The sequence below is a fragment of the Rhipicephalus microplus genome, chromosome X, assembly GCF_043290135.1.
Source record: "Rhipicephalus microplus isolate Deutch F79 chromosome X, USDA_Rmic, whole genome shotgun sequence".
NCBI classification, from domain to species: domain Eukaryota; kingdom Metazoa; phylum Arthropoda; class Arachnida; order Ixodida; family Ixodidae; genus Rhipicephalus; species Rhipicephalus microplus.
Window position 1 is genome coordinate 270,456,956 of NC_134710.1, and position 26,163 is coordinate 270,483,118.

Sequence of the window (26,163 nt, forward strand, 5' to 3'; positions counted from 1 at the left end):
GTCAAGTAAAAGGCGACTTTATCGTTTACCAATTAATTTAGCATAAAACAAACATACCTACGTACCTTTTAATGAACAAACGAAAGCCGTCAACTGCACACACACACGTAAAATTTATTTACACAAAAGTCGTAGCTGTTCCTCCTTTTCCCTATTCAAAGTCCGAGTCGGAGATCACACATTCATCCTCGCCGAGTGGGGATTCGTTTTCGGTGTCCGAATTATCCGCACCCCACAACATGTCATCCTCACTCGCATCCAGCGCATTCGAGATACCAGTCTTCTTGAAGCTTTTCCTGGCGACTTCGTCGGAGATCGCCTGCCACGCTTCCGCGATCTAAGCGCACAGCATTTCCACAGGCGGCCTCTTAATCTTACCACCTGGAGCCAACTGATGTTGTCCTCCAGCCATCCAGGTGGTGTACAGCCTTCGAACATGCCCCAAGCCCACATAGCTCTTCAGAGGCCTACCAGCACACTGCTGCTTCCATCAGAATGAAAACTGAGCCCCATCTCATATTTAAAAATATGAAGCTGCACTAAGCATGGACTTACCCATCCGGCTGCACTTTGAGCACTTCGCCTGTGGGAAATATGGCAGCCAGCTTCTCCTTCTTTAAGTACTCTTTAGGCACTCTCCGTATATCCAATGTGTCAGGCTGGAACTGAGGGCGCGATGCTGGATTGCTCCATCGTTCACCACAATACGATGCCTTGATGGATGCTCCCTTTAGGTTAGCCCCTTGCAGTGAGCGCACAGCTGCCATAGCTTTTTCCTTGTTGGCATATCGCACAAAAGCACATCTGCATACACAAAAATAGCAAAACAGGAGCTTGAATCAAGCTAACTTTAGGTCAATAGAACTAATCAAGCCACTCACTGCAGACCGTGAATTTTCTGCAACTAGCCAACTGAGCATAGCAAACGAAACCCCACATAGAAACGAAATTTGTCAGCACTGACAAATACACTCATACTTCAATATAATAATGCTGAGGATAAAAATCAGTCAAAAGTGATTCATTATATCCATTAATGCCCTTTACAGCAATACATGACTAATCATGAAAAAAAAGCCAATGGCAATGCTATACAGGCATACGAGATGAAACGTTATTAAAGTAGTAAAAAAAAATGATGTCAGCCACACTCAACTTGGTACAACAGTTTTTATGATAGCTGCCATCCAATTAAATGGCAGATTTAGCTTTCATTGAGGGCGTGGCTCGTCCCCATTGCCGCACAACCAGCAGAATAGCAACCCGATTGAACAAAGACCAGCATGCCAATTTTGCCAATGATTGAGCTCGCTCCTGCCCCGCCGCGGTGGTCTAGTGGCTAAGGTACTCGGCTGCTGACCCGCAGGGCGCGGGTTCGAATCCCGGCTGCGGCGGCTGCATTTCCGATGGAGGCGGAAATGTTGTAGGCCCGTGTGCTCAGATTTGGGTGTACGTTAAAGAACTCCAGGGGGCCGAAATTTCCGGAGCCCTCCACTACGGCGTCTCTCATAATCATATAGTGGTTTTGGGACGTTAAACCCCACAAATCAATCAAATCAATCAATCAATCATTGAGCTCGCTCCACTGTGTGAATGACTCAGGTGAGCTATAGACAAATTAAGCTCACCGAGTCAGATTGGCATATCCGGCATGCAGCTTTTTTTACTTCATTAAAGTTGAGTTTCAAATATATATTGCTTTTTGGAGATTTCAAGAGGAATTTTCTTTGATCAGTTTCTCTCTTTCTCTTAAAATACATAAAAGCCCCTATTGATTTGCCTTGGCTGCATACTTGTAACAACAGCTGAATGGTTCAATAAACAACTTATGACAGCTTGATTTAATTTGCATATGATGCACAAGCAATGTGTGTTTACATTGTATTTCTCCTTAGATGCAAAGATAACTTCAAAATGTTCAGTCTCTGACCAAAGACAGCAATTAATATCCTTCATTCATTGAAATGAAGTATAGCACAGACCTCTTATAACGTAAGTAGCGCGGGTCTCGCATATCCACACTATAAGCTGTATCGCATTATAACGAAAACAACTTTTTTCAAAGGCCACAGTTATGCAAAACGTGTTGGCATGCAGCCTCGTGTGTCAGAGAATCGACGCATACGATTCGCAGTGCTTGCAATCATTTAAATTTCTGAATGTTAAAAATGTTACTGCCTTGCCGCAAAGCAATGAACGCGATAGCAACAAATTTGAAGGTCACGCGAAGAATGGCAAGCAGATCGAAATGTGCCCTGTGTATCTCACGCACAAATGGTGCACAAAACGTCACTTGTTACTTCGTGTCTCACAAGCGCACCCTTTCCCAAACGTAGACTGTGCAACGAGTGTAGTGATCTTTGTGCGCCCGACAACTACAACAAAATCGTTCCCGTGAAAGCCCAAGGCATATGATTCTCCTCACCACACAATAAGCACACACACAGCACGCCCCCACCCCCCCCCCACTCCCTCACCGCAAGGCAAAGTACATGTGAGAGATGAGAGTGCGCGCCCCCGCGTCGTGACGGCTTGGCGACACGCTTTCATTGCACTTTATTGCTGTTAATGCTGAAAACACGATAGTTCCCCTGAGTTGCGCATCGCCAGCGATAAGTGGTAGGTATAAATAGCTTGCCGTTTTAACATTGGAAGAGGTGCTCCTTCGTGGCTCAGCTAAAAACTCTCACTCACAAGCAAGAGGTCGGACGTTCAATTTCGCGTGCTGGAGTCTTTTTCTGGCTTATTTTTTTGCAGTTACGTATAAATAGATACGCATACATACGCAGTGAATGGCGCCGACACCGGCGGCAAAATCCAGCCAAGAGTGTCGAAATAATTGCTATCGCAAAAAAAAAAATCAAACAGCTAGAGAACCGCATTGCCAACGAAACAAATGCAAAAGGAGGAGACTAACAAAAAAAGCACCATTGTGGAAAATCACTACCTACCTTTCAGACCGTCTCTATAACGCACGTGACACAAAAATTATGTCAAATCACGACTGAAATCTTGAGCGCTGAACGGGCGCACACCCGATTTCAAGACATTGTTTTCGAATCACGAATTACCATTAGAATGCTGAACGTGCCACAGGTGGCCTCACTCATTAAATTACGCATCCCTTCCGTTCGCTTCAAGTGTTGCCATCGCAACTTTGATCGACCGCGACCACTACCGAAAAGCAACCAGGACAGATTAGGCCTAGCCTGCCATTTGGCATGTTGTCGTGAGAAGTTTGTCTAATACAACTTGAAGATTGGAAACCAAGAGCAGCGTGTATGATACGAAGTTTGCATTCACGGCTGGGAGATCAATGACAGCAAAAGCTCATCAAGCTTATGCAAGTCTGCACACTGGCAGCAAAGGCGAAAGCATGCGTCACAAAGCCATAAAGTTTTTAAATTTAAAGACAAAGCAGCAGATACGATCTCGGTAACGCGCTACCACGGTCTTTTTTTTCCCTCCCTCTGCCCATCATTCGTTTACTTCAGGTCCCCTCCTCCTCCGTAACGAGCTCGCTCCCGAGCTGCGCAGCTTTTTTGAATTAGCCCTTGCTACCGGTTTTGACATTAAGATTGTCTGGCAACTGCATTATGAACGGTCTTTCCTCTTTGGGACCTGTACGATAAGTGGTATGCTCATACATGGGGTTTCATGGAAGGGTAAGTGGAAGTCGGAAAAGACCGCATCGTAGATACTGCACTTTAACGGTTCCATTACCAGCAGTCTGCACTATACAGTGTAGACCACTTATAACGTAACCGCTTATAGAGCAGAACCGGTTACAATGTGGTCTTTTTCGACTCCTGTGTACCCTCCCATAGAACCTTTCCGATGGAGGCGGAAACGTTGTAGGCCCGTGTGCTCAGATTTGGGTGCATGTTAAAGAACCCCAGGTGGTCAAAATTTCCGGAGCCCTCCACTACGACGTCTCTCATAATCATATGGTGGTTTTGGAACGTTAAACCCCACGAATCAAATCAAATCCCATAGAACCTCATGTATATGCATACCACTTATTGTTGCAGTCCCCCAAAGATGAAAGACCGGTTTTAATGCGGTTGCCGGAAAATCTTTTTGTAACAAACGCAGTGACTGCATCTGAAAGGACACGCGCTGGGTGCGCCGCTGTAACAACCACGCAACGAGGTTGTTACAGAGGAGAAGGGGATGCGGAGTGAACTCAAGGGTGGAGGGAAGAAAAAAAAGAAAAAAGACCCCGGCACACTGCGCGGGCTCTCCCGTTAAAAGATGTGGGCCTTGGCGACAATAAGCCTTTGCACCAGCATCGACACTGCTCCATTGTACGCGTCGCCAGCGTGGCTCTCGACACGCACGGCTAAACAGGGCATGTGTGATCCCATTATCGACTGCGCTCAACAGTTTCCCGTCGGGAAAAGCGTCGTCGTTATCGAGCTTGCTGCAGATACAGTGTTTGCTACCTCGTCCGTTAATTTAAAACTTTTAAAGGCTTTGTAACCAAAGCTTTCGCCTTTACAGCCAGTGCGCTGTCTTACATAAACATGGTGGGTTTTTGTCGGCCTTGATCTCGACCACTAACGCAAACTTCGTATCCCACACGCTGTTCTTGGTTCAATGCTTGAGTGTCATCTTTTCGAAGCCGGATCTTTGTGTCTTGGACAAACTTCCCGCGACAACATATCGAACAGTAGGCTAGGCCTTATCGGTGTTGGTCGCGTTTCGGTCGTGGTCAAATGGTATTTACAAGTTGCGGTTTGGTACGTAATCAACGAAACATTTGGCGTGGCTGCGTTTGAAGAAATGGGATACACATCGCTTATAAAAACGAAGGTGGCATGTGGAGCACTTGAGTAGTGCTTCACGATTACTCGAAATCGGGTGCGCACCCATCAAACAATCAGTGCCTTTCAGCACGCGAAATTTCGGACTTGATGCAACATAGTTTATGTGTAATGCGCATAATCGAGGCAGTCTAAAAAGTAGTCTGCAAATTTCCACCATGATGTTTTCTTTTGTTATGGCATCTTCAGCTGAGGTGTCCTGGCAGCGTGACTGTGGAAGGAAAGTTACGTCTCGCACTGCCCGAGTGTTACGCCTCGCTACGAGCCAGACAAACGTGTGAACCACAAAACTCGAATCCGCTATAGCAGCACTGTATGCGAGAGATGCCATTTAGCAGACATCAATTTCCAGCATCCTCTTTGTACTCGTAATAAGAAAACAAACAACAGAAAATCAAACAATGAGACACTTGCGAGACGCTACGCATTTGTTCTCCAGACGGTTGTGCTGCATCGATTTTGTACCAATTTGACAAGCGCTAATTTGCACATTGCCTTCGGTGTACAGTGGAATCCTGGCAGCAAAGTAGCCTTGTGGAAGTGCGGTCAGACGATGTAAGCTCACGCACATTTCCCGTCCCGTCCAGCCATGTTCTGTGGCAGTGCCAGCTGTAAATTACGCCTGCAATGACGGAACGTCACTGTGTCGTCTGCCAGCACCGTGTCGTCTGCCAGCGCAAGGACTCTCTGCCCTGGCAAACGACACGGTTGAACTCTGGAGTGCCGCAATGGGGTGCACTCGTGTAGTGGCCAACCCAGCCGAACATGTGGCACTGCACACGTGGTGCCCAGACGAACGTTTGAAACGGCACACATATCTGTGCCAAGTTCGAGCATTCTGAATCCGGGAGATTTCTGCAAGGGGGGGGGGGGGGTGCACTGAATTATTTTCGCAGTTTTTTTTTTCGGCACCAAAAAAAAAAAAAACTCAAGGACAAACGAGCGAAAAACAAGAGGGGATGGCAGGGGGGGGTCTCTCTTTCAATCGGAATTGCCAACATCAGCGTTGTGGGCTTATGTTGAATTCCAATGCCAGATCGCGAGCGCTAAAGGGGGGGGGGGTGAGAATGGAGTGCGCAGATCCGAGCGGGATTGCTCTCGCCAAATCTCCAATTGGAAAATTGGAACACGCGCGTCTCGACAGGAGCTGTTGGTGAGTGGAAATCTAGCGAGGGAGCACGAGAAGGTGCGAGGGAGTGCAAAGCGTTTTCCGGACATCCATCGGTGATTGAATGAAAGAAAGGCGCACAGAATACGTCACTTGCTCTGCCGAAATTGACCGGAAGTTCAATAATGCTTGCTCCACGGAGCAATCCGTGATCTGCAGTTGCTCTCAATCTTCCATTGAAACACACTATTCATGCCCCCAATCTGCCAATGGAATGTGATTACTCCGCTCAGAGCAGAAAAACTTGATCTAGAGCTGCCATTGGAATTCAACATTATAGTGGCTTGGAGCGGCCGAACACAAGAAAGTAGGGTTTCCCACTAATGTGAGAGTCTTGTATTTTTTCCTGGAACACACGTGAATGGACGTGACGGCACAACTGGCTGCAGCAAAAGCGCAGGTCAAAGCTTTGCTCTCTACTAGAGTCTTTTTTATAGGAACGGCAAAACACGTCTGGCTTTTTTTTTTTTCTTTATATATTTACTTTCTTTAATTATTCGTAACTTGAATATCCCTATCGCGCCGCCACGACCGCGATGTTGTGTGCGGCGGTTGAGGCCTTTTTTCAATCACTATGCGCTTTACTGCGCACACCGTCTTCAAAACTAAGTCATTTATGCCATCTATGACCGCATCTGCCACGGTTTTGTCCGCAGGGTTTGCGGAAAGCAGCGTTGGTTTGACTAGTTGAGCGTTGGGCGCATGCACACTTTTGGGGTTCTGGCAGTTACGCCGTCTCCATACATAATCGTGTCAAAAACGATGGTGGTTTCGTCCACAGCGGTTGTGGCAACGACAATCATACACAATGAAGAAGACAGTGCGTGTGCCAGTTGCACGCGTACTTCCGAAGCTTCGACTATGTTGCTCTCGGCCATCATTCGGCGGTTTTCGTACTAAAGTTTGCGTCACCCGCTGCGATGAGAAAATGTGTTCAGAACATTTGAATTTAGGCTTAATGAACATAGTGGAATTTGGCTGGGGAATTTCACGAATTAGTATCTGCCGCGGTATTGCATCACTAAGATTTTACTGTACGTTTAGATGAACGCCATTTATAATAAAATGGGGTAGGTTCGAAATGCCTGAAGCAGATTGAGCTGCTTTTTCGTCAATGCGGCCAGACCTCGCACGAAAATTTCGATTTCCAAGAGATTTTATGACAACCGTGTTAAAGGAAGAAACGGTCGATATCCATGCATCTCCCAGCCAATCCAGGAGACTTGGCAGGCATGCCGCACGAGTGCACAGAAAACACCACCTGTGCCGCCAGCCAAAGATACCTCTAGACCCCCCTCTCCCCCGTTTCACTCTTTTCCGCGTTCATTTTGTTACCAATGCGCGTCTTTGGATGTTATTTCTCTTAACATTTTAAAGTTTAAATGGTTGTAAGGACCACACATCAAATACTTCAATTTTTGGACACATGAGGCTACATGCTTAACACGTTCTGCAAAAGTGCGGCCCTCAAAAAAGTTCTTTTGGTTACAGTGCGGATATTTGTGACTACCACGACTTGTGCTATAAGAGGTCTATATCCAAGATCTCGGTCAAGCAAAATTTCGAGCTAAACTGCACTACTTACACAATTTTCTTGTTTTGAACTATTTCTCTCATTACAGAGCCATCCTTGCAGAGCTTCTTGACATCATCACTTGTAACACCATCAGTAAATGAAGACAGCTTGACATCGCACAAGTCTCGGGCCTCTGCAAATCAGATACGAAAAAAAAAATAGCACAACGTTAAAGCAGCCCAGCACTGACAAACACCACACTAAAGAAAAAACCACATGGCACAGCAACAAAAAAGGAAACATGCATGTAAAACACCAATTGTTGAATAAAGCACCCAAAAAGTAGGAAGCTTTAGAAAAATATTGTAAGTACTATAAAATAAATAATTAAAATTAATTATAGTAATATATCTTTCAAATTTCAAAAACAAGCAAGACGAAGTCTGCTTATAAAGAGTTGAGCAAAATTTGTTTTTGTAATACATTACGGATTTTACTGAAATATTCTTTATACGACTGCAAGAAGAAACTACCATACGAATGCACCTAAAGGCCACACATTAAAAATTCATTTTAAAAGTTTTATCAAAAGTTTTTATTAAAAAGGAATTTTCATGGATGTGCCTTCCCTTTTTTTTGCACCTCATAACACCATATTATGTCCCACAATAATCGCATTCCTAGATTTTATCAATAGATTTTAATTTTTTTATAGCATCACCTCACCCAAATCTTTCAGGTTTCCATGAGCAAAAAGCAAGGCCTCAGATATCTATATTTGAAATTAGAAGGCAGCCCCTACAACATGTTTTAGAAATTGTTTGCGAAAGTAAGGCCATCAAGATCCATCTCTTGTTTAAAGATGCTGCGCGTAGAGTACGGCCACAGGCTCATCACCGTTAAAGGTGCTTCCACATGTCTTCCCGTTATAAAACACCACCTTTGCATTTCCTGTGCTTGTTGGTCGTCCTGCTAATTTGCTACACATGTTTAGTTCTCGAAGGCCTTCGTCTGTTAGGGCCAACTGAATTGCAAATGATTACGGTCCTGTGGACGGTGCCGTTCTCGCATACACAGTTTTGTGCGTCACTGTGTGCAGCTGAGAAAGAGGTAGCTAGAGTACAATGATGAGGTGCGGGGGAAGTGGAGCAAAGAAAGCAGTTTAGGACAGTCACTTTTGGAAGTACTTTTGTGCAGCATTTAACTGTCTACGACCCACGGCAGTCTCGCATTATGCCAACCAGCCTAGTTTAGCGGCCTGGGAACGGTGTCATACGCCGCGGCATCCAGGAAAAATCTCGAGAAAATACTGTTTACTCTCAATACAACGAACAGTCATAATCCTGCCAAATAAGTCCAGATTATCTGAAGTCCGTAATATCCAAATTCCACAGGAGGATGTGGGGGGGGGGGGGGTGCATCCCCGTGTAACAATCATTCAGATTTTGCTCAACAGTTTGGGGTAGGCTAGTTCAGTTGCTACATGCTGAATGTATTCGAAAGCATGGTTATTAAAGACTTCAATCTGCAGTAGCAGAGGTTATCAATGAAATTACAATACGAATTCTTATTGATGAGCAAGTGCCATTACAGTAAGTGCAGGGACACCATGTGGACGCTGCACAGCAGCAAAGCTTAGCCCGATAATAAAGCATTTCTACAAACTTTTTCAGCCAATTCTGTTGATCGGCGAGGAATACAGTCTTTATTTGTACAGATGGGAAGGCTGTTCCAGCACAGCTTCCGTTTGTCTCACAAAAGTCAAAAGTTGGTCTAAAGCCTGTTTCACATGCGAGCGATTTTGCTCCAAGAGCGGAGCAGCAGCTGTCGCGCGAGGCCAAAACAGGTTTCTACCGCGGCGACTAGACGCTCTTGTGAAATTTGCCAGAGTTGGAAAAGTTCGCTAGCGGCACAAGCGACAGAGCGACCAGTGACGTCGTTTGACACGTGATGACGGGGGTGGAGTCGAGAAGTTGACGCGCGCGCTGCGAGGAACTGGTTTCACAGAACAACTCGCTCCGACTGAGTAGCAGACGACATACGTCCTCTACCCGGGTCACATATGTTTCGCGCTGCTTTCAACAAGTCGCTTATAGAAGTTGTGAAACACTCTCTTCTTTGGGACGTCAAGATGAAGGATTTCCGCAAGAACCATAAGAAGAGCATTCTTTGGGAAGAAATTGGCGAAGTCACATACTTCCATAAAGTAAACGTCGTGGCTTGAACTGGCCATATTCACTGATGATGAAGAAATTGGCGAAGTCGCATACTTCTATAAAGTAAACGTCGTGGCTTGAACTGGCCATATTCAGTGGTGAAGTCAAAGTGCAGCTGTTTTCCTTTCGTTGCTCTCGATGATGCTTTTGCCGTAGTGAAAATCCCGTGCGGCGCCTTTTTTATTTCAATAACATTATTACTACTTTCTTTTTCTGTTTTTGCGTTTTCATCGAAAGTCATTCCCACGTAGAAGAGCAGCATGGCAACCCGTACTTCTATGTCGCAGCAATTGTTGCTGGTTAACAAATGATGACATTTGGTGACGCGGTGCATAGATGAAAGGCTTCACACGAACGAGAGAGCAAGGACGGCTGCTACGGTAGTCGACTTGAGAAGTAGGAGTTCACACAGATCACTGAAAATAAATTTCGTGATGTGACTCGAAAAAGAAGGGGCGCGAAACTTGCTGTCATGGTTCAGGGAAATAAGGCACTCATCAGGGGCCTTTATTTTTGTTCTCCCCTTCAACAACACCTCGATTTCTCACTAAAACCCTGGCTGAATTGTCCGCGTCCTCTGCGACGCTTTTTTCGCAATGAACAATTGCACCGCACAGCGCTCAAGTTTGCAGGCTGTCGACAGGTCCTGCCACACTGGCCAGCTGCTCTCCGTGACACTCAGTGCAGGAATGGGCGGCTGGCTAGGCGAAAATAGATTTTCGGTCGCGAGCACAACATACACTGCGTTGATTTGTAGGGTTTAACGTCCCAAAACCACCATATGATTATGAGAGACGCCGTAGTGGAGGGCTCCGGAAATTTCGACTACCTGGGGTTCTTTAACATGCACCCAAATCTGAGCACACGGGCCTACGACATTTCCGCCTCCATCGGAAATGCAGCCGCCACAGCCGGGATTTGAACCCGCGACCTGCGGGTCAGCAGCCGAGTACTTTAGCCACTAGACCAACATACACTGCGTAGATAACGAAGAACAGCTGTTGATTTCAGGCACCAGTGCAGCAACACATGCCTAGAAGCATGCATCTAAATTACATGGTCGAATGCTACTAATTGAATGTCACTATGTGCCGACGGCAAAGGTGTGTTGTGTGAAATGATGTGATACTTCGGCTTTCCTGCTTACTACTGCAGCATTTATAGACGCAAATGCAAGCTAAGGCAAGAATTGCTGCGTAGTCCCTTACCTACACCGCGCACAAGTGTATATACAGCAGCCAAAGAACTGGGACAAGGAGCGTATCACGTATATTATGCTACCTGCGGTTGGTGAAACTCGTCCTGGAGTGCTTTACTGAATCATTGAAAAATCTAAGAGGCTTACTGTTTAGGGTGAAAGCATACGAAATTCGAGCACCAGAAGACATGCAGATTATTCAGAAAACCCCAAAGAAGGATGTGTTCGCATGAGCTAAAGGGTGACTACAAACACTGCCGACGCTTACTACTTAGAGTTTTTATAAAAACTCTTATTTTGACTCGAGCGAACAGGTGCAAGAATTTAGGTATAAATTTTGCGAGTTGTGTATACTAGGCTGACAGAAACCTCGTTCAGTGTCCCAATGTTAAATCGCTGAAGGCAAAAGCAATGAATCGGAGAAACATGGGAGGTGCTGCGCAAAACATGCTAGCAGTTCTTAAGCATTCACTTAGCTGGAACAGCTGTATAATAAAACCATACAAGCAAACTTTTTTTTTCTTCCCCATGGTCAGTTATATCAGTTATATGAGCGCGCAACAAGAATCATACGCGAGAAAGCCAGGACAAAAAAAAAAGCAAGTGCAAACGTTGCTTATTTGTTGTAAGATACATGTTAAAACTAGTGCAATCAGTGTAACGATGCGTAAAAGTCGAGCGGCTATTGATGATGAACCTCGTAGCACAGGGGCGCCAAATGAAGGACACTTGGAGGAGAGCGTGGCTTTCAGATACCACCGAAAACAGCGGTTGACCGGCGCCTTCCGCGGACAGCACTGCCCGCTAGAGCGGCGGGCGTCGCGCAACAGCAGCGGTAGCAGCGGCGCATGTGAAACGAACGTGCATCCGCGCGTCCTCCCGTTGCTCATCGCCGCCGCTCGTTCGCTCGCATGTGAAACAGGCTTAAGAGTTCTGAACTGAGTGGCACCAAGGCACCTCTCCCATTAATAAGCGGCACCAAGGCACCTCTCCCATAATATTCTAATTTGATGATCGCCTGCTTGTAGCACACGAACGTTTTGCAATCCCAAATTCTGGTCGCAATGCCTAACAACATTACTGCAATGCAAAAGTGACAAAGGTCTAACGCAAAACACACAAAAACTTTTCATTTTTTCTATTTACAATTAGCCCGAAAAGAAATTTATGACAAGAGATTGGCGAGCACCCTTGAGCAATAATGCAGCCACTTTGTGCCCCATTCCACTCAGCTGCAACACCTGAACCATTGACATGACCAATGCTGCAAACGTGCTCTCAGACAGGATTGGCTGGAAGCCACCAATATTGCTAGCTGCAATTCAAAATTACCGTGGCTTTTGCACACAAAGAGCAGAGTGGTCAAGTTTAGTGCAAGCCCATGTCAACACGACAAAAAAATACGTTAAGACATACCAAAGCAAAATGTTGCCAACTTTGTCTGCTGTAACCAATACACTCAAACCTCATTACATATCTGCCAAGTTCGAGCATTCTGAATCCGGGAGATTTCCACAGCAGGGGCGGGGTGGGGTTAGGGTAGGGTTTCCCACTGAAGTGAGTCTTATGGTGAATTCTACTAGGAGAGTAGGAGCACTCAAAAGCACGCTGAAAGTGCTCTCTTCGGAGCCGGCATGTTTCAGAGGTCACTGTCACCTATTGGTAGAGTGAGAGTGCTTTTGCTGCACTGAGAGCAGCCAGGAGCAGTTTGCAGTGCTCTCGCCTGAAAAGCAGAGTAACCGCAGTACGACGAGTCACGTGGCCTTTTAAAGTCACAGCATCCGAATTTTTCTTCAGCTGGTGATTGCAGCGGCAATGGTAACAGCCATGTGTAGTTTGAAACCACTGTTCCGCTGTTTTGTACGGGTGGTGACGATGACAGCTGGACGTCTGCCAAATGCCTCGTTGCACATATTATGTAATGGGATAATGAAGGACAAGTGACTGGCGTGTATTTCACGTGTATTTTGCTGTTGCCCCACAGAGAATATGCTGAGGCTTGGAATGTTTCGATCAAATGGTCTTCCCACTCGTCACCCTCTCACCTGCTCTCTGGGAGCATGCTGCATTTCAGTGGCAGATCGAGTGGCCCTGCACTCAGTGCTCTGCCTCTCACTCCTCAATGCGCTGCCCCTCTACTACTGTCCTCTCAATGGAATTCGCCATTAAAGTGGGAGCGCAAACACAAATACTCCCGAAATTTTGCATCATCAAAACAACTAGCAAAATTATTTCTGTCAAAACGACTTGCGTACGTCTTCCTGAGACACGTGAATAGACGGGACAGTGCATTTTAACTTGATTTTTGCGTCTTTACCTTTAATCTACCGCTGCGTTAGCCACATGCCCTCAAAGTTCATAGATAGCTATCACGTCGCTGCGACCGCGGTTTTGCGCACGATGGTTGCAGCAAATGGTAGTTCCATTTTACACCTGCATACACTGGCTGCGCACGTGCCTTGAAAACTAAGTCGTTTTATGCTAGCTATGATAGCATCAGCTGCAGTTTTGTCCACAGAGTTTGTGGAAAGCAGCGTTGCTTGGACTGGTCGAGGGTTGGAAGCGCGCACACTTGCAGAGTTCTGTCAGTAAACTCGTTGTCATACATGATTGAGTCAAGAATGATCGCGGTTTCGTCCACAGCGGTTGTGGCATCGATAACCACACACACTGAAGAAGACAGTGCATGCACTGGTTGCATGCGTATTTCCGAACTTTTGAGCACGCTGCTCAGGGCCTTCGTTCGACGGTTTCCAGACTAAACTTCATATCACCTGCCGCGACTGGGACAAGTGTTCGAAACATTCGAATTTTAGCCCAATGGACACAGTGGAATTTGGCTGGGGAATTTCACGAATTCGTAATTGCCGTGATTTCGGATCCCCGAGATTCTACTGTACGTTTAGATGAATGCCTCCTAAATTTGTTTAAAAATAAAATATAATAAAATGCTGTGGGTAAGCAAAAAGCCTGCAACTGATTAACCTGCTTTTTCGTCAATATGACCAGATCACGCACAGAAATTTAGATTTTTGAGATATTTTCATGACAACCGTATAAACAGAAGAAACAGTCGAAATCCGGAAGTTTGCTCAACAATCCGGGAGATTTCGTTAATCCCCATAGCAGTTCTAGAAATTTGCTATGGAAAACCAGCACTGCCCAGGTGGTGCACCAAAAATTTAATGATGCGCTGCCCCGGTGAACTGGCTAATAAGCAGCTAGTACTAGTAGAGAGTCGCCACGAGAGGTACTACGAGCACGTTTGAGCGTACCCTCGTACACCTCACGCACTCTGAAACACGCATAGTGGAACGCCATATGACACTGCCACCAGTTTTGTTCAACCTGTGTCGTGTTGTAGGTGCTTTAGGACGTGCAATTCCAGAAAAGATTGGGACACTTCGCTGAAAACTGTGACGCAGCAATTCTTCTCCGCAACGGTTTCAGCGATGCGGTTTGCAAGGTCAGGTTCCTTCGAGAGACTGTGTTGTCAAAAGGACGGAAGCTGTCTGATCTGAAATACGTGTATGACGTGGAAGAAACAGTTTTTCGGGAAAACAGCGATTGTGACTTCGCCAAAGTGCCATGCATTATACGCCGTAAGCTTACAGGTAAGTGTGCTGTAATTGCGCTAGCCAAGCTTGACATCGTGTGTAGTGTGCTCGTTATGCACCCGCTTCGAAGTGAACTGAGTGACACCACTGAGGTAGCTTTCAGCCCTGACAGCTATTCTGAACCAGCACATCACATTTGCATAGCTGGTAGTCACAGCTCTTGCACTATAATACAGAAGCTGTTTAGCCGCACGCTTTCATTATCGTGTGTTTAGCGGCTAGCGTGAACCCACAAAATGCCAGTCTTTTAAGGGGGGACATGGCAATGAAAATTATCTTTATTATTTATGAAGCCAAAAGGATGAGATTCGCATAAATCATAACCATACCTGCCAAGTTCAAGAATTCTGAATCCGGGAGATGGGGGGGGGGGGGCACTGAATTATTTTCCTCTATTTTTTCAGCACCAAAAAAAACCCAAAGACAAAAAACAAACATCACAAAAACAAGAGGGGGTGGAGGGTCTCAATTTCAAGCGCCAACATCAGCGTTGCAGTCTTATAGTGGCTTGAAGTGGCCAAACAGACGAGGGTATGGTTTGCCACTAAGGTGAAAGTCTCAAAGGATCAACACAACAGAATCTATTTCAATCAAAACAAATTGCGTATGTTTTCCTGGGACACATGTGAACGGACGGGACGGCGCAGGTGGCTGCGGCAAAAGCACGGGTCAATGCTTTGCTCACTACTAGATTCTTTTGACAGGAACGCAAAAATGCGTCTGGCCCCTTTTATTTATTACAGGAGCAACTATATATACAGTCTAGGTTGGATTTCTTGCCATCGCCGCCGTTATTCACGTATATGTACGTATATACACACACACACACATACACACACATATTGAGCACTCAGAAAAGAAAAAAAGCTCCGACTCGTCGCGCTGCGCCAACGCGCGTTTATCTTTCACGTGTATTTTGCCCCATGGATGTGGGGGGGGGGGGGGAGAGATTCAGATGCTTGTGCGCACGCTTATCCTTTGGTGGGGAGAATCGTGTGCCTTCGGCTTTCACTCGAACGATTGTGTTAGTTGCCGGGCCCACAAAGGTCACTTGGGTCTCTGCACAGGCCCCATTTGCGAAAAGAGCACGCTTTTCGCACACATCTATGTATACAACTGGGACACTTGTTAGTTTCTACTCATCAGTACCTGTGATTACGTATCGTGCATCGTTTTTGTTTAAACAGTGCGTTAGGTGTCGAGAGGTAAACTTTGTTAGTTCGCTTTTGTCCTGTGTGTATCATTTTCGTGTGTCATTTAATTGTGCAAGAGCAGCACGCTGCACGTTTAGATCTGCTTGCCGTTCTCAGCGTGACCCTACAGTTGTTGCTGTCACATTCATTCGTTCACCCTTGCAGCGAAACTGTGACTTACTTTTTTATGTATTTACAGCCTTCAATCTACTGCTGCGTGCCCTTGGAACTCGTAGATCACTATCGCGGCGCTGCGACCGTGGTTTTGTGCACGGCGGTTGCAGGAAAACGGTAGTTCCTTTTACAATCCCCATGCGCTTGGATGCGCACGCACCAAGACTAAGTCCTTTTATGCGATCTAAGATTGCATCTGCCGCAGTGCTGTTCACAGAGTTTGCGGAAAGCAGTGTTGCTTTGACTGGTTCAGCGCACACTTTAGGTGTTCTGTCAGTTACGTCGTCGCCACACATGATCGTGTCAAGAGCAACCGCGGTTTCGCCCACAGCAGTTGTGGCAACGACAATCACGCGCACTGTAGAATAGAAACAGTGCATGCGCCGGTCGCACGCATACTTCCGGAGCTTCGAGTATGCTGCTGTCGCATTCGTTCGACGGTTTCCGTACTAAAGCTCGTATCGCCCGCCGCGATTAGGAAATGTGTTCGGAGCATTCGAATTTAGGCCTAATGGTTATAGTGGAATTTGGCCGGAGACTTTCACTGAGATTCTACTGTACGTTCAGATGAACACGTCTTAAACTCATTTATAATAAAATTGGGTAGGTTCGAAAAGCCTGGAGCGGATTGAGCTGCTTTTTTGACAATGCGGCCCAGACCACGCACAGAAATTTCAATTTCCGGAAGATTTTCATGCCAACCGTGCAAACAGAAGAAATCCGGGAGTCTCATGGCCAATACGGGTGACTTGGCAGGTATGCATAACTGAAATCGGTTTTGAGCTAATATAACTTTTCAGTTACAACACTTGATAGACTCTCACTGTCATCCCAAAATTAACTAATTAGACACAAGATTGTCAAAATTTCTGCATAAGGATATTTACAAGGGTCCACTTTGTGCCGTAATGCTATTGGGTTATATTTAATATTTAAGTAGGGACACAAAATGTTTTTGAAATAACCTAGACATAGTCTTACCAACAACTTTTACAAAAAGCCAATTAGAGAAGTCTGTATATAATGTGCACATAAACATGGACAGCTTTACGGCACTCACCAATGTCTCAGACTCTAAGTGCAAGAAACGAAATGGCTATAGCTTAATTTGTTCTGAAATGGCACAGGGATGACTGACAGCAACTGCTAAAAAAATTAAAGCTGAGAAAATGGAACTCAAAGAAACTGGAGCTAGAAGCTAAGATGAAACTCTGAAGGAAGCTGGCTTTATTTTCCGTTGGAGAAATGCATCTTTGTGGCTATCTTGAGCTCCAATCTGCCCACTTTATGATGATGCCAATATGGTGGCACTGTGCCAAGGGAAAGCTTCAAATTTGCATTTTGCTATGCCGAATTTTCACATAGCTTTAAACGACAGCCCACCAGTAAAATGCTTGGTTTTCAACTTCTACTGCTTATTTTGGTCTAAAATTACACTGCGATGTAAAACATGGTCTAAGGGTTACAAAAAAAAAGGAAAATGAATATTTTGACCAAATTTACAATTCCCATAGCCACATCCCCCCTCAAAAAAAGAAAAAGGCTTTGAAGCTGAGGTTAAATCTCACGGTGAAATAAATGTCCCAGGTAACCTGCAGATGAAAGGCCAGTGTGAAGTGGAGATTGGTGGTATTAACGGAAATACAAACATGTTGCAGCAGTCGTGCTTTAACAAAGTCATCTCGCTTTTCAACTACAGACCATTCCCAAGCTTGCCGTCGGCCATTGTCTAAAGCCCGAAACATATGCAGCGTTTTCGCCACTGTGTTCACGGTGTCGCTTCCCTCAGCGTCATCGTGTCAACGCCACCAGACAGGGCGGCAAACCATATGAGGAGTGCCAAGGCCAGCGTCACACAGTGTGACCAGGCGGATTCATTATGAACTCTCCTTAAGCAGCGTAAAGTTTTCGTCAATGAACCAGTAATAAAAACTCCAACTTGTATTTATGGCTTATTATTTGTAGCGTTATTTTGTAATAAAAATATTCGAGGCACTGAAATAGAAACATACCGCTACCGAAAGGTCACAGCGTCCGGATTGGCAGCAACATTGCTATGATTATCACGGGCAGTCACAGGGTTCGCACAAAAGAGTTGACTGAAAATCCAAGGATGAAAAATTGCACAATTCAAGGAGTGTGAGCAAAATTTTATTTGCTCACAAAACTTCTGGAAGCAGTGCAATTTTCCCGTGGATTTCTTTTTCCACAAAAGCGATCTCCATTTTTTCTTCAGCAGTTCGACAAAAGCTATTTGCCTTGACTAAGTAGGTAAGGTTGTTTTTCGCTTCAGCTTCTTCCGAAAAACAGTCCGCAGGTACCAGCAGGCACTTGATAGCTTTTTTAGGCTTTGACTTCCTTCCGTGCATCTTATCAAGCTCTTTTTTCTTTGAAGCTACCTGCAGTGACAGTGCTTGTTTCTTTTGTTCGTCCAGGTATGCAGCGTACCTATGCCACGCTTGGCGCACTGACGCCTTCAACTCTTTTGAAATCAGAACGTTCAGCAGGCCACAATGGCTTTTCACAGCCTCGCATACAACTCGAGAAATATACGACAGCTCTGCCAAATTCTTGACCACAACCTGCTTGTTGATGCTGAAGCCTTTCCACTGAGGCCTGCCCATGGCTCAGGAGAAGTTTCACCACAGCCCATAACTGCGAGAATGAAGCATCGTGCTTCAGCAGCCGCACGAAGAAACTGCCAAAACATTCATGAACTTGTTTATAGTTATGTAGTTCATGTTGTTTTTCTAGACAAAACTGAATGCACTGTGTGCACACAATGTTGCATTTGTGCTCAGAGAAAAGCCTGTTGTCGATTAGGCAGTTAAGCACAATTTCTAGCTTCCAAAGCCACGCGTCTGTTTTGGACATCTTTGTGGGGTCGGAACATGACAACCCACGAATGACAGGGTACCTCGGGGAACTTCTCTCCACAACTTCCAGGATCATGTTCACAAGGAACTTCTGCCACTTGTACCTAAACTCAAGAATACACTTGGCCCTCGCTTTGCAGCATTTCAAAATCTCAGCTGCACGCCCAACAACCACCTTTTCAAGTTCTGTGTAAACGGCAGCTTTGATTCGCAGCAGCTTCGTGATGCTGATGGCTTCTGTCATTACAGAGCACTTGACGAACCTTGACAGAAGGCTCCTTAGAACACTTTCAAGTTCTTTTGCCAGCAAAAACGTCTTGAGAATCACTCTGAAAAACAGTCAGGAAAGGCTGAAGTTCAGTTTTGCAAGTGCAAGCTGGTCATTTACATATGCTCTGCATTTTGGCACGGGCAGCCTGCGGCCACTCACTGCTTCAGTATACTGCTTCAAGTGCTCCCATGTGGCCAGGGTTTTTCCAGTACGGGGATGTTCTTGACCCAACAGTGAGATACAAAAGGAAGTGGAAACACACTGCTCCCTGTCTCTCTAATAAAATCTTTTTGCCTGGCCGGCATCATGAAAGAGTGTGAATAAATATGCATCAACTGGCCAGCCCATGGCATGCATTCTAGCTTTGCAGATACAGTAAAAGCTCGTTAATTTGGATATCACGGGACCAGAAAAACTGTCCGAATTAACCGAATGCCGAATTTACGAATGAACAGGGAAAACAACATTTAAAATCAAGCTGCAGAAGCATACCTTTATTTGTTGAAGTATTTTGTAATTGTTGTCTGCGTTTTCGCACAGATTCTGGCTGACATCACAATTTTTCTTAACTGTTCCGAATGGCCAACAGCACGCAAGCTGTCGGGAGTGTTCAGGCAAGCGTCCTCTAATATTAACAGTGCCTCTGAGACTTCCCGTGAGGTGCGATGAGGTCGCGGCTGTATCTCCTCGCATGATTCTTCGTTGGAATCGTGGTCTTCATGGGCGCCCGTGACATCATTAATAATCTCTTGATCGGTCAGGAGACGACTCGTGGCGACACCATAATCAATCGCGATGTAGTCCTGAAAGGTCACATCTGTGGGAAGGACAGCATCGAAAGTCGGGCAGTCATCGTCGGTGGACTCGGCTGACACCTCCTCGATGCCATCGTCAGCTACTGCTGCATGCTCGGGCCTCACAAAACCGCTGTGCCGAAAACAGTTGGCGATGACTTGCGGCGGAGTAGCGCACGATGGTGGTGGCATGCAAATACGGTCACAATGGAAGAAAAAGAGAACTCCGCAAGAAGAGATGGTTCTGACACGACAACACAAGAGAAAATGGCGTCGGAGGCGCTGAGTGGAGAATAAAGAATACGCCAACGTTCGGTGACGCTGTGATCGCCCCCACTAGTTGATGATGATGGCGATGCCACTCAGGTTTCGGTTTCACTCCAGTGGTGCCAGCGCTGATTCATCACACTTTTGTATAGCAGCAGCCGTCAGCATTTGTCCGAATTAAGCGGTGCGGAGCCGAATCCCGACGAAATAACGAAGGTTTGGTCCCATAGATTAACATGCACTTTGGCCGGGACCAATAGAGCCGTCTGAATTATCCGAATTAACGGGTGTCGAATTAACGAGCTTTTACTGTATCATGAACTGTGTCAAGGCCACACGATCCAATGTCCAAACACTGAACTTGAAAGTTATTTTTCATGTGCTGCTGGAACTTGTGGAAAAGATATAGTTGACATTAGGGCCATCCATAGAAAGCTGAACAACTTTGCTCATCGAAAAGGACGCCAGTGCTTTCATCAAATTCTTCATGAGGTTGTCCGCTGTGCTGTGGCCCATGAATGCTGATGTCACATACTTTGTTGTCACCTCAGAATTGTTCCACAGTTTTAAGTGAACATCAAGCTGTTTATTTTGCACATATTCGTTTAATGTTTCATTGATAGGACAACAAAATGTTCAGGTTTCTCCATCATGCCAAAGACTTGAGAAGCGAAAAATACGGGCAGACCATGGCACGCAACGTACACGCATTTTTTTCCGAACAAGTGAAGCTGCTCGCAATATCGCTATCTAGAAACCTCTTTCGGAACTCGGAAACTGATCTGCTGGAGCTGTATGAGTAGTGTGAAGACACAACTTTCATCGTAAAAATTTCGGTACACAAAATTCAAACAACTCCAAGGTCCGAAAATTGCTGAAAACTGCACTTTTACTTCGTGAACATGCTGCTGCAAGAATTTTGCGAATACGTGCTATATTAAGGACGTTACAGGGGCTATAACATCGCGTTCAGCTGGTTTCAAATTATTGTGCGGTCTCGCCACCCTTTTTCTTCAGAGGAAAGGCGTGGCCCATCGTCGTGACTCCGCCCACTTCGGCAATGTGACAAGACGTCATCGGCGAACTCAATCAGTCGCAACGCACTTCCGCTTGCTGCGATGCCTGGGTTGTTTTCTGTTTACCCGGTGCCGATGCTTCTCCGCAGCCCAGTCGCTCGATTTGCAGCAAAACTGCATTCCAAAACCAGGACATGAAGTTGGCCCAATTTTTCTGGAGTTCAATTTTTGGAAGCAGACTGCTGCGCCATCTGGGAGCAGCAACACAAAACACAAATAATGCGCTTAATAGTGGATGTGTCTATCAACAGGTGGCAAGACAATCTGCTCACTCCTAATGACTGGTTCAGTGAAGTGTCCTGCTTTTGAAAGTTTCGATGCATAGAGCCTATGGGGAGTTTCGCAACTCCCAAGATTGAATAGCTCTGTCACAGCTGTGGGTGGGAATAACAACCGTCGTTGACTTCACTACTGTTTGTTGAGACCTGGTTTCGACCAATTGACGAGCTGCGTCACTTCGCCGATCTCCGAGTTGTCGTCACTGCGCGTGCAAAGAGATTTGTCAGGCGTAGGAAAGGAAGCTGGGGAATTGTTTTTCGAAATAGCGGCTGTGCACGGCACGCAGCTGCGGTCTACTCTACAAATTACAGATTGTTTGGGGGGTCTAAAAAAAGGAAAAAGGTTGGAGCCTGTTGACTGTCCCTTTAATAGGAGTCTACTGTAAAAGACATGATGTTTTCCAGAGTGCATTGGTCGAAAGTGATGCCGAAGGAAGTCAACTATGCTCTGGATTATTTTTTCATTGCGCATGGCGGCATGGTTCCCGTTAGTAGCCACTTGTATTTGTGTGCATCACGACCTCCTTCTCCTGTTTGTCCCCCCGAATACTTCTGGCCGCGCCCGACAATGCAGCCCTCTCCATGTCAGCAGAACCTCTAGCACTGGTTCCCAACAAAGGTTATTTCTAAGACTGTATCTATTGCAAGTCTTCTTTTTTTACTTCGTTATATCCGAGTTCGCGATATTGAGGTTTGAGTGTAGTTCGTAGTATCGTGGTCCATTAACTCTTTCGTTACAGCGCGAGAATGGTTGTTTTTCATGTCTCAGGAAGATCGTTTTTGCCAGTTTGAAAAGTACTCCAGCATGCATTGCAGCATACCAAACTTTGCAGAATGAAATAGTCTTTCCAAAAGATACAGGTTGTAGAGCAACAAAAATATTTTAGAATGAATAAAAATGTGAAATTTTTTTGTCACCAGCTGGTATACAGAGGAATAAGAAACACTATATATGCAATAATATTTAAAACAAAGAAAATTTAGAATATACATTTTGTAGATAAATGACCCAGGAACAGTATATAAGAATGATTCATGTACAAAATGTTTCTTTTCACATAGACAAACAAAATCGGAACCGAGGTGCTTCTTCATTGCTCATGCTATGCAGTGAAGCATTGCATGGTTTTTCGTGAGACACAAGTGTACTCGTACACTCTTCCGAGTAAATTTTCATTGCCTTGCGATAAGAGTCTCTAGGTATTCCAAAATAGATAAATATCCGTGATGTGAATAATCCCTCTATAAATAAGATGTCCAATGAATTTCGCTATTTCATCTAGCTTCCCATGAGTCTCCTCACTCCGCATAGATTGGCGTTCCAATATATGCATCCAAACATATTCCTTCGCATCTTTGCGCATATCGCGTGCAGTTATAAAATATCACGCACAGTTCTATCACGCACAATATCGCGCGCAGTTCTAAAATTTTTCTCCCTGCTCCGTAGTCAGGGCCAAGATGTGCCCTGGGGGCCTTCTTGCCGTTAGGAAAAGCTCTGCAGCCAGCGCCACTACACCGCGCCCTAGCCAAGTGTAGACCACGCACGTAACCTGAGTAACTATAAAACAATCCACAAAGGTCAGAAGCTATATGCACTTGCCGCGGAGGAGATAACTTGAGAATGTAAACAAAACAAACCCATGAACGGCTATGGATGTCTCAGGCTCATGCAAATTATCGTCCCCATAAAACTTGAAGCTGAGGTGCTCTCATCCACGAAATTGCAGCTTGTTCTCACTCAATTCTGGTGAGGTCACAAGACAGTTTCAAGCAGCGCATGTGTTTTGCAGCGCTGATGCACACCCACGTGCAAGTGATGACCGTGTAAGAGGAGCGACTAGCGACAGTAGATTTGACCCTGTGTCTGATATATCGATACAAGCAAAACCCATGTGGCTGGAAACTGGATGCGAGAGCCACCTGCACACTTTATACATTCGGCAGACCTTGGGAAATACTTTTTTGTAGAATTAATTTTCCCTGACGTTTAGCAACAGCTCTCTATTAATTACCTGGCATAAATTTCCGATAACTATTATGGCTCAACTCGGTCAAATTGCAAAGCTAACACATCAATTAGATATTTGGCTTGCAAAGTTTCTTTTTAGTACAGAACTTCAATGTTACTGTAGCATAATCACGAGAGGCAGGCACTTCTGTCAAGTTCGCCAACCTAGTGCATTTTTCTAACTACAGTCGAACCTCGATATATCGAACGGCGCGGCGATCGCGAAATAGTTCGATATATCCAGAATTCGATATAAAAAAATCACGAAAAATGCGTCAACAGCTTGTTGAAAACAACCAACGAACCGTTCAAGCGTGGTGCAGTAAATACTCACTTGAAGATTCAAACATAGTATTTATTGTGTTGGTTTGAAATATTGAAAAAGAGTAGCCTGCTTTTTGTTGGCCATGGCGTGTTTGACGACTGCATCCTCAATATAGTCCAGACGATCTATAAGTGATAGGCCGGTGCCTTCAATCGCGCCACAGTGGCGGCGCACAAGGGCCAAGGCAGCTACGACCTCACCTGATGTCGGAAGCGGGGCACCATCAGCGCTTGCGGGATCCACCTCGGCAGAGTCTTCATTTAGCTGCTCAGCAGTAGCTTCGGCGACAATCTCCACATCCGTGAGCTCCGCCGTTCGCAGCTAGGCCTGTCGCGCACCACAGCGCGCGACAGGCCTAAGGGCTAAACCTCATAAGCGCGAAAATGCACGTGACAGCGACGCGACGTAGATTGTCTTCGCGCGATCAGTCGCTAGCGCAGGCAAACCTCATTCACGCGACGGCTTTGGCGAGCGAATTCCACTGTTGCTGGCATGAGGCCATCTACTCGCACCAAGAAAACCGCGTAGCGAGCGGTATGCAATTTAAAAATAAGATATATTGTGTAATGGAACGAAAAGTGTTTATGAATGCCTTGCAGCACTTATTTATATGCACATGCGTAATAAACAATGTGTTATTTCTTGTTGCGCATACGTGACTCGGGCAGGGTCTCGTGCACCTATGTAGTCTGTCTTTTCCGGTTTTTCGCTATTGGCAGCTTGAGCCCAGCACTTCCGGGCGATGAGCGACGGTTTCCAAATCTGGAGAACCGAGCGATCGCGCGAAAACGAGCATGCGACACGTCGCGCGAACGCCCTGTTTAGTCGCTCATAGCATCGCTCGTTGCTGTCGCGTACCTTTTCGCGCTTATGAAGTTTGCTCTTAACTCCGAACGCACAAACACTGCGAGCACAACAACCGCTGCCTGCCGATGCTACAGGGGGAGGAGCTTGCAACAAGTGCGCAGTGTGCCGTTGACACCATAGAGACTGCAATGACTGCAAGCTGCAAGGCTGCGGCGCGCGTGCGCCGCTACCTTAAAAGTGGCGCTCTCGGCGCCATCGATGTGTGCAGCATTCGTAAACGCCCGCCGCTCTACCGCTACTTTCGAGGGTTGCGGGAAAGCTTGCCGCCTGTCAATGGAGCGCGGGTGGTTTGGGGTGGCCGAGTTCGATATATCCATTATATGTCAAACTTTGTTCGAAATAAAAAATCAATAATGCATGCGACTTCCCGTGTGATATAGGAACCGTTCGATATAGGCAATAATTCTATATATCCGTGTTCGATATATTGAGGTTTGACTGTACACACACACATTGGTTTACGCAAAAGTCTGTAAAAAATCGCTATCTTGCCCAAGTCGGCAAGATAGCGATAGCAAAAAAAATTCTGAAGGTTGAGTGGCTGAACTAACTACTAAAAAGTGCTGGGTGCACCAGAAAAAAATTTAACATGCCAAAATTGATGACTGAAAAGCATCGATCACCGGTGATTGATCTGAATAGGTGTGGTAATGAAAGAGTCAAAAGCAAACTTCACTTCATTAATTCATTACACAGACCAAACTAAGGCTGAATAATGGTCCAGACCATTGTATCCGGAAGTCTGTTGTATCAGGGGTTTGTTACAATGTGCATAGACTGTTTGGATGAAAGCCCATAAAGGATCACTTGCCCATTGCTACATAAAGATGTTATTGCACCACAGTTGCTAAAAGAAACGCTTTAAGCTGAAGGTTGCTGGTTATACAGTGAAATCCCGTTATAACGAACCTCAGTTAACGATTTTTTCAGATTAACGAATATTTCTGAAATCCCCTTCCAAATGTCCATTGGTTCAATGTAAAAATATTTCACTACTACGAATTTCAAAATAACGAATTTCTAGCCTAAAAATTACGTGCGGCGGTCTAAATGCCCAGCGCCATATGTGGCACTATCATCATCATCAGAGCTCCTGCTCATTTCTCCATGTGTTGCCTTATGCTAAATGCGCACTAGCCTGGCTAGCCCTATCGCCATCGCCAGTACCTTGTTTTCGATGTTTTTTTTTTTTTTTTCATGCTCGTTGAGCCAGGCTGAGCCTAACCTTGCCGCCTTTGTTTTGTTACGTCGACCGGCAACGTCGCACGATTGTCGTACGGCTTTCTCGTTTTAAAGGTTAGAGTGATTCGTTTCTGCGTTCGCGATGAGCTCCGGAAGCAGCGCGAAAAAGAAACGGAGGCAGTTTTCTTTGAAAGAAAAAGTGGATATTCTTTCTCAAGTGGACGCCGGTAAAAAACAAATCCACATTGCGAACGAGATGGGGGTTGCACCATCAACTGTCGCAACCATCCTGAAGGACCGACAAAAGA

The 26,163-nt window shown here is 45.6% G+C and overlaps 1 protein-coding gene and 2 pseudogenes across 2 annotated transcripts in view; all 3 read right to left on the reverse strand.

Moving 5' to 3' along the window:
* The window catches only part of LOC119161516 (uncharacterized), a 69,882-nt gene that overhangs the window by 25,187 nt on the left and 18,532 nt on the right, over nt 1-26,163 (reverse strand). For both annotated transcript variants that reach the window (XM_037414038.2, XM_037414039.2), the window contains exons 6-7: nt 7,580-7,703; nt 556-804 (exon numbers count right to left, since the gene is read on the reverse strand). In XM_037414038.2, the coding sequence (XP_037269935.2) occupies nt 556-804; nt 7,580-7,703 (373 nt within the window). The remainder of the gene's footprint in view (nt 1-555; nt 805-7,579; nt 7,704-26,163) is intronic.
* On the reverse strand, nt 17,937-19,556 carry LOC142776112 (uncharacterized; annotated as a pseudogene).
* On the reverse strand, nt 20,280-20,963 carry LOC142776987 (uncharacterized; annotated as a pseudogene).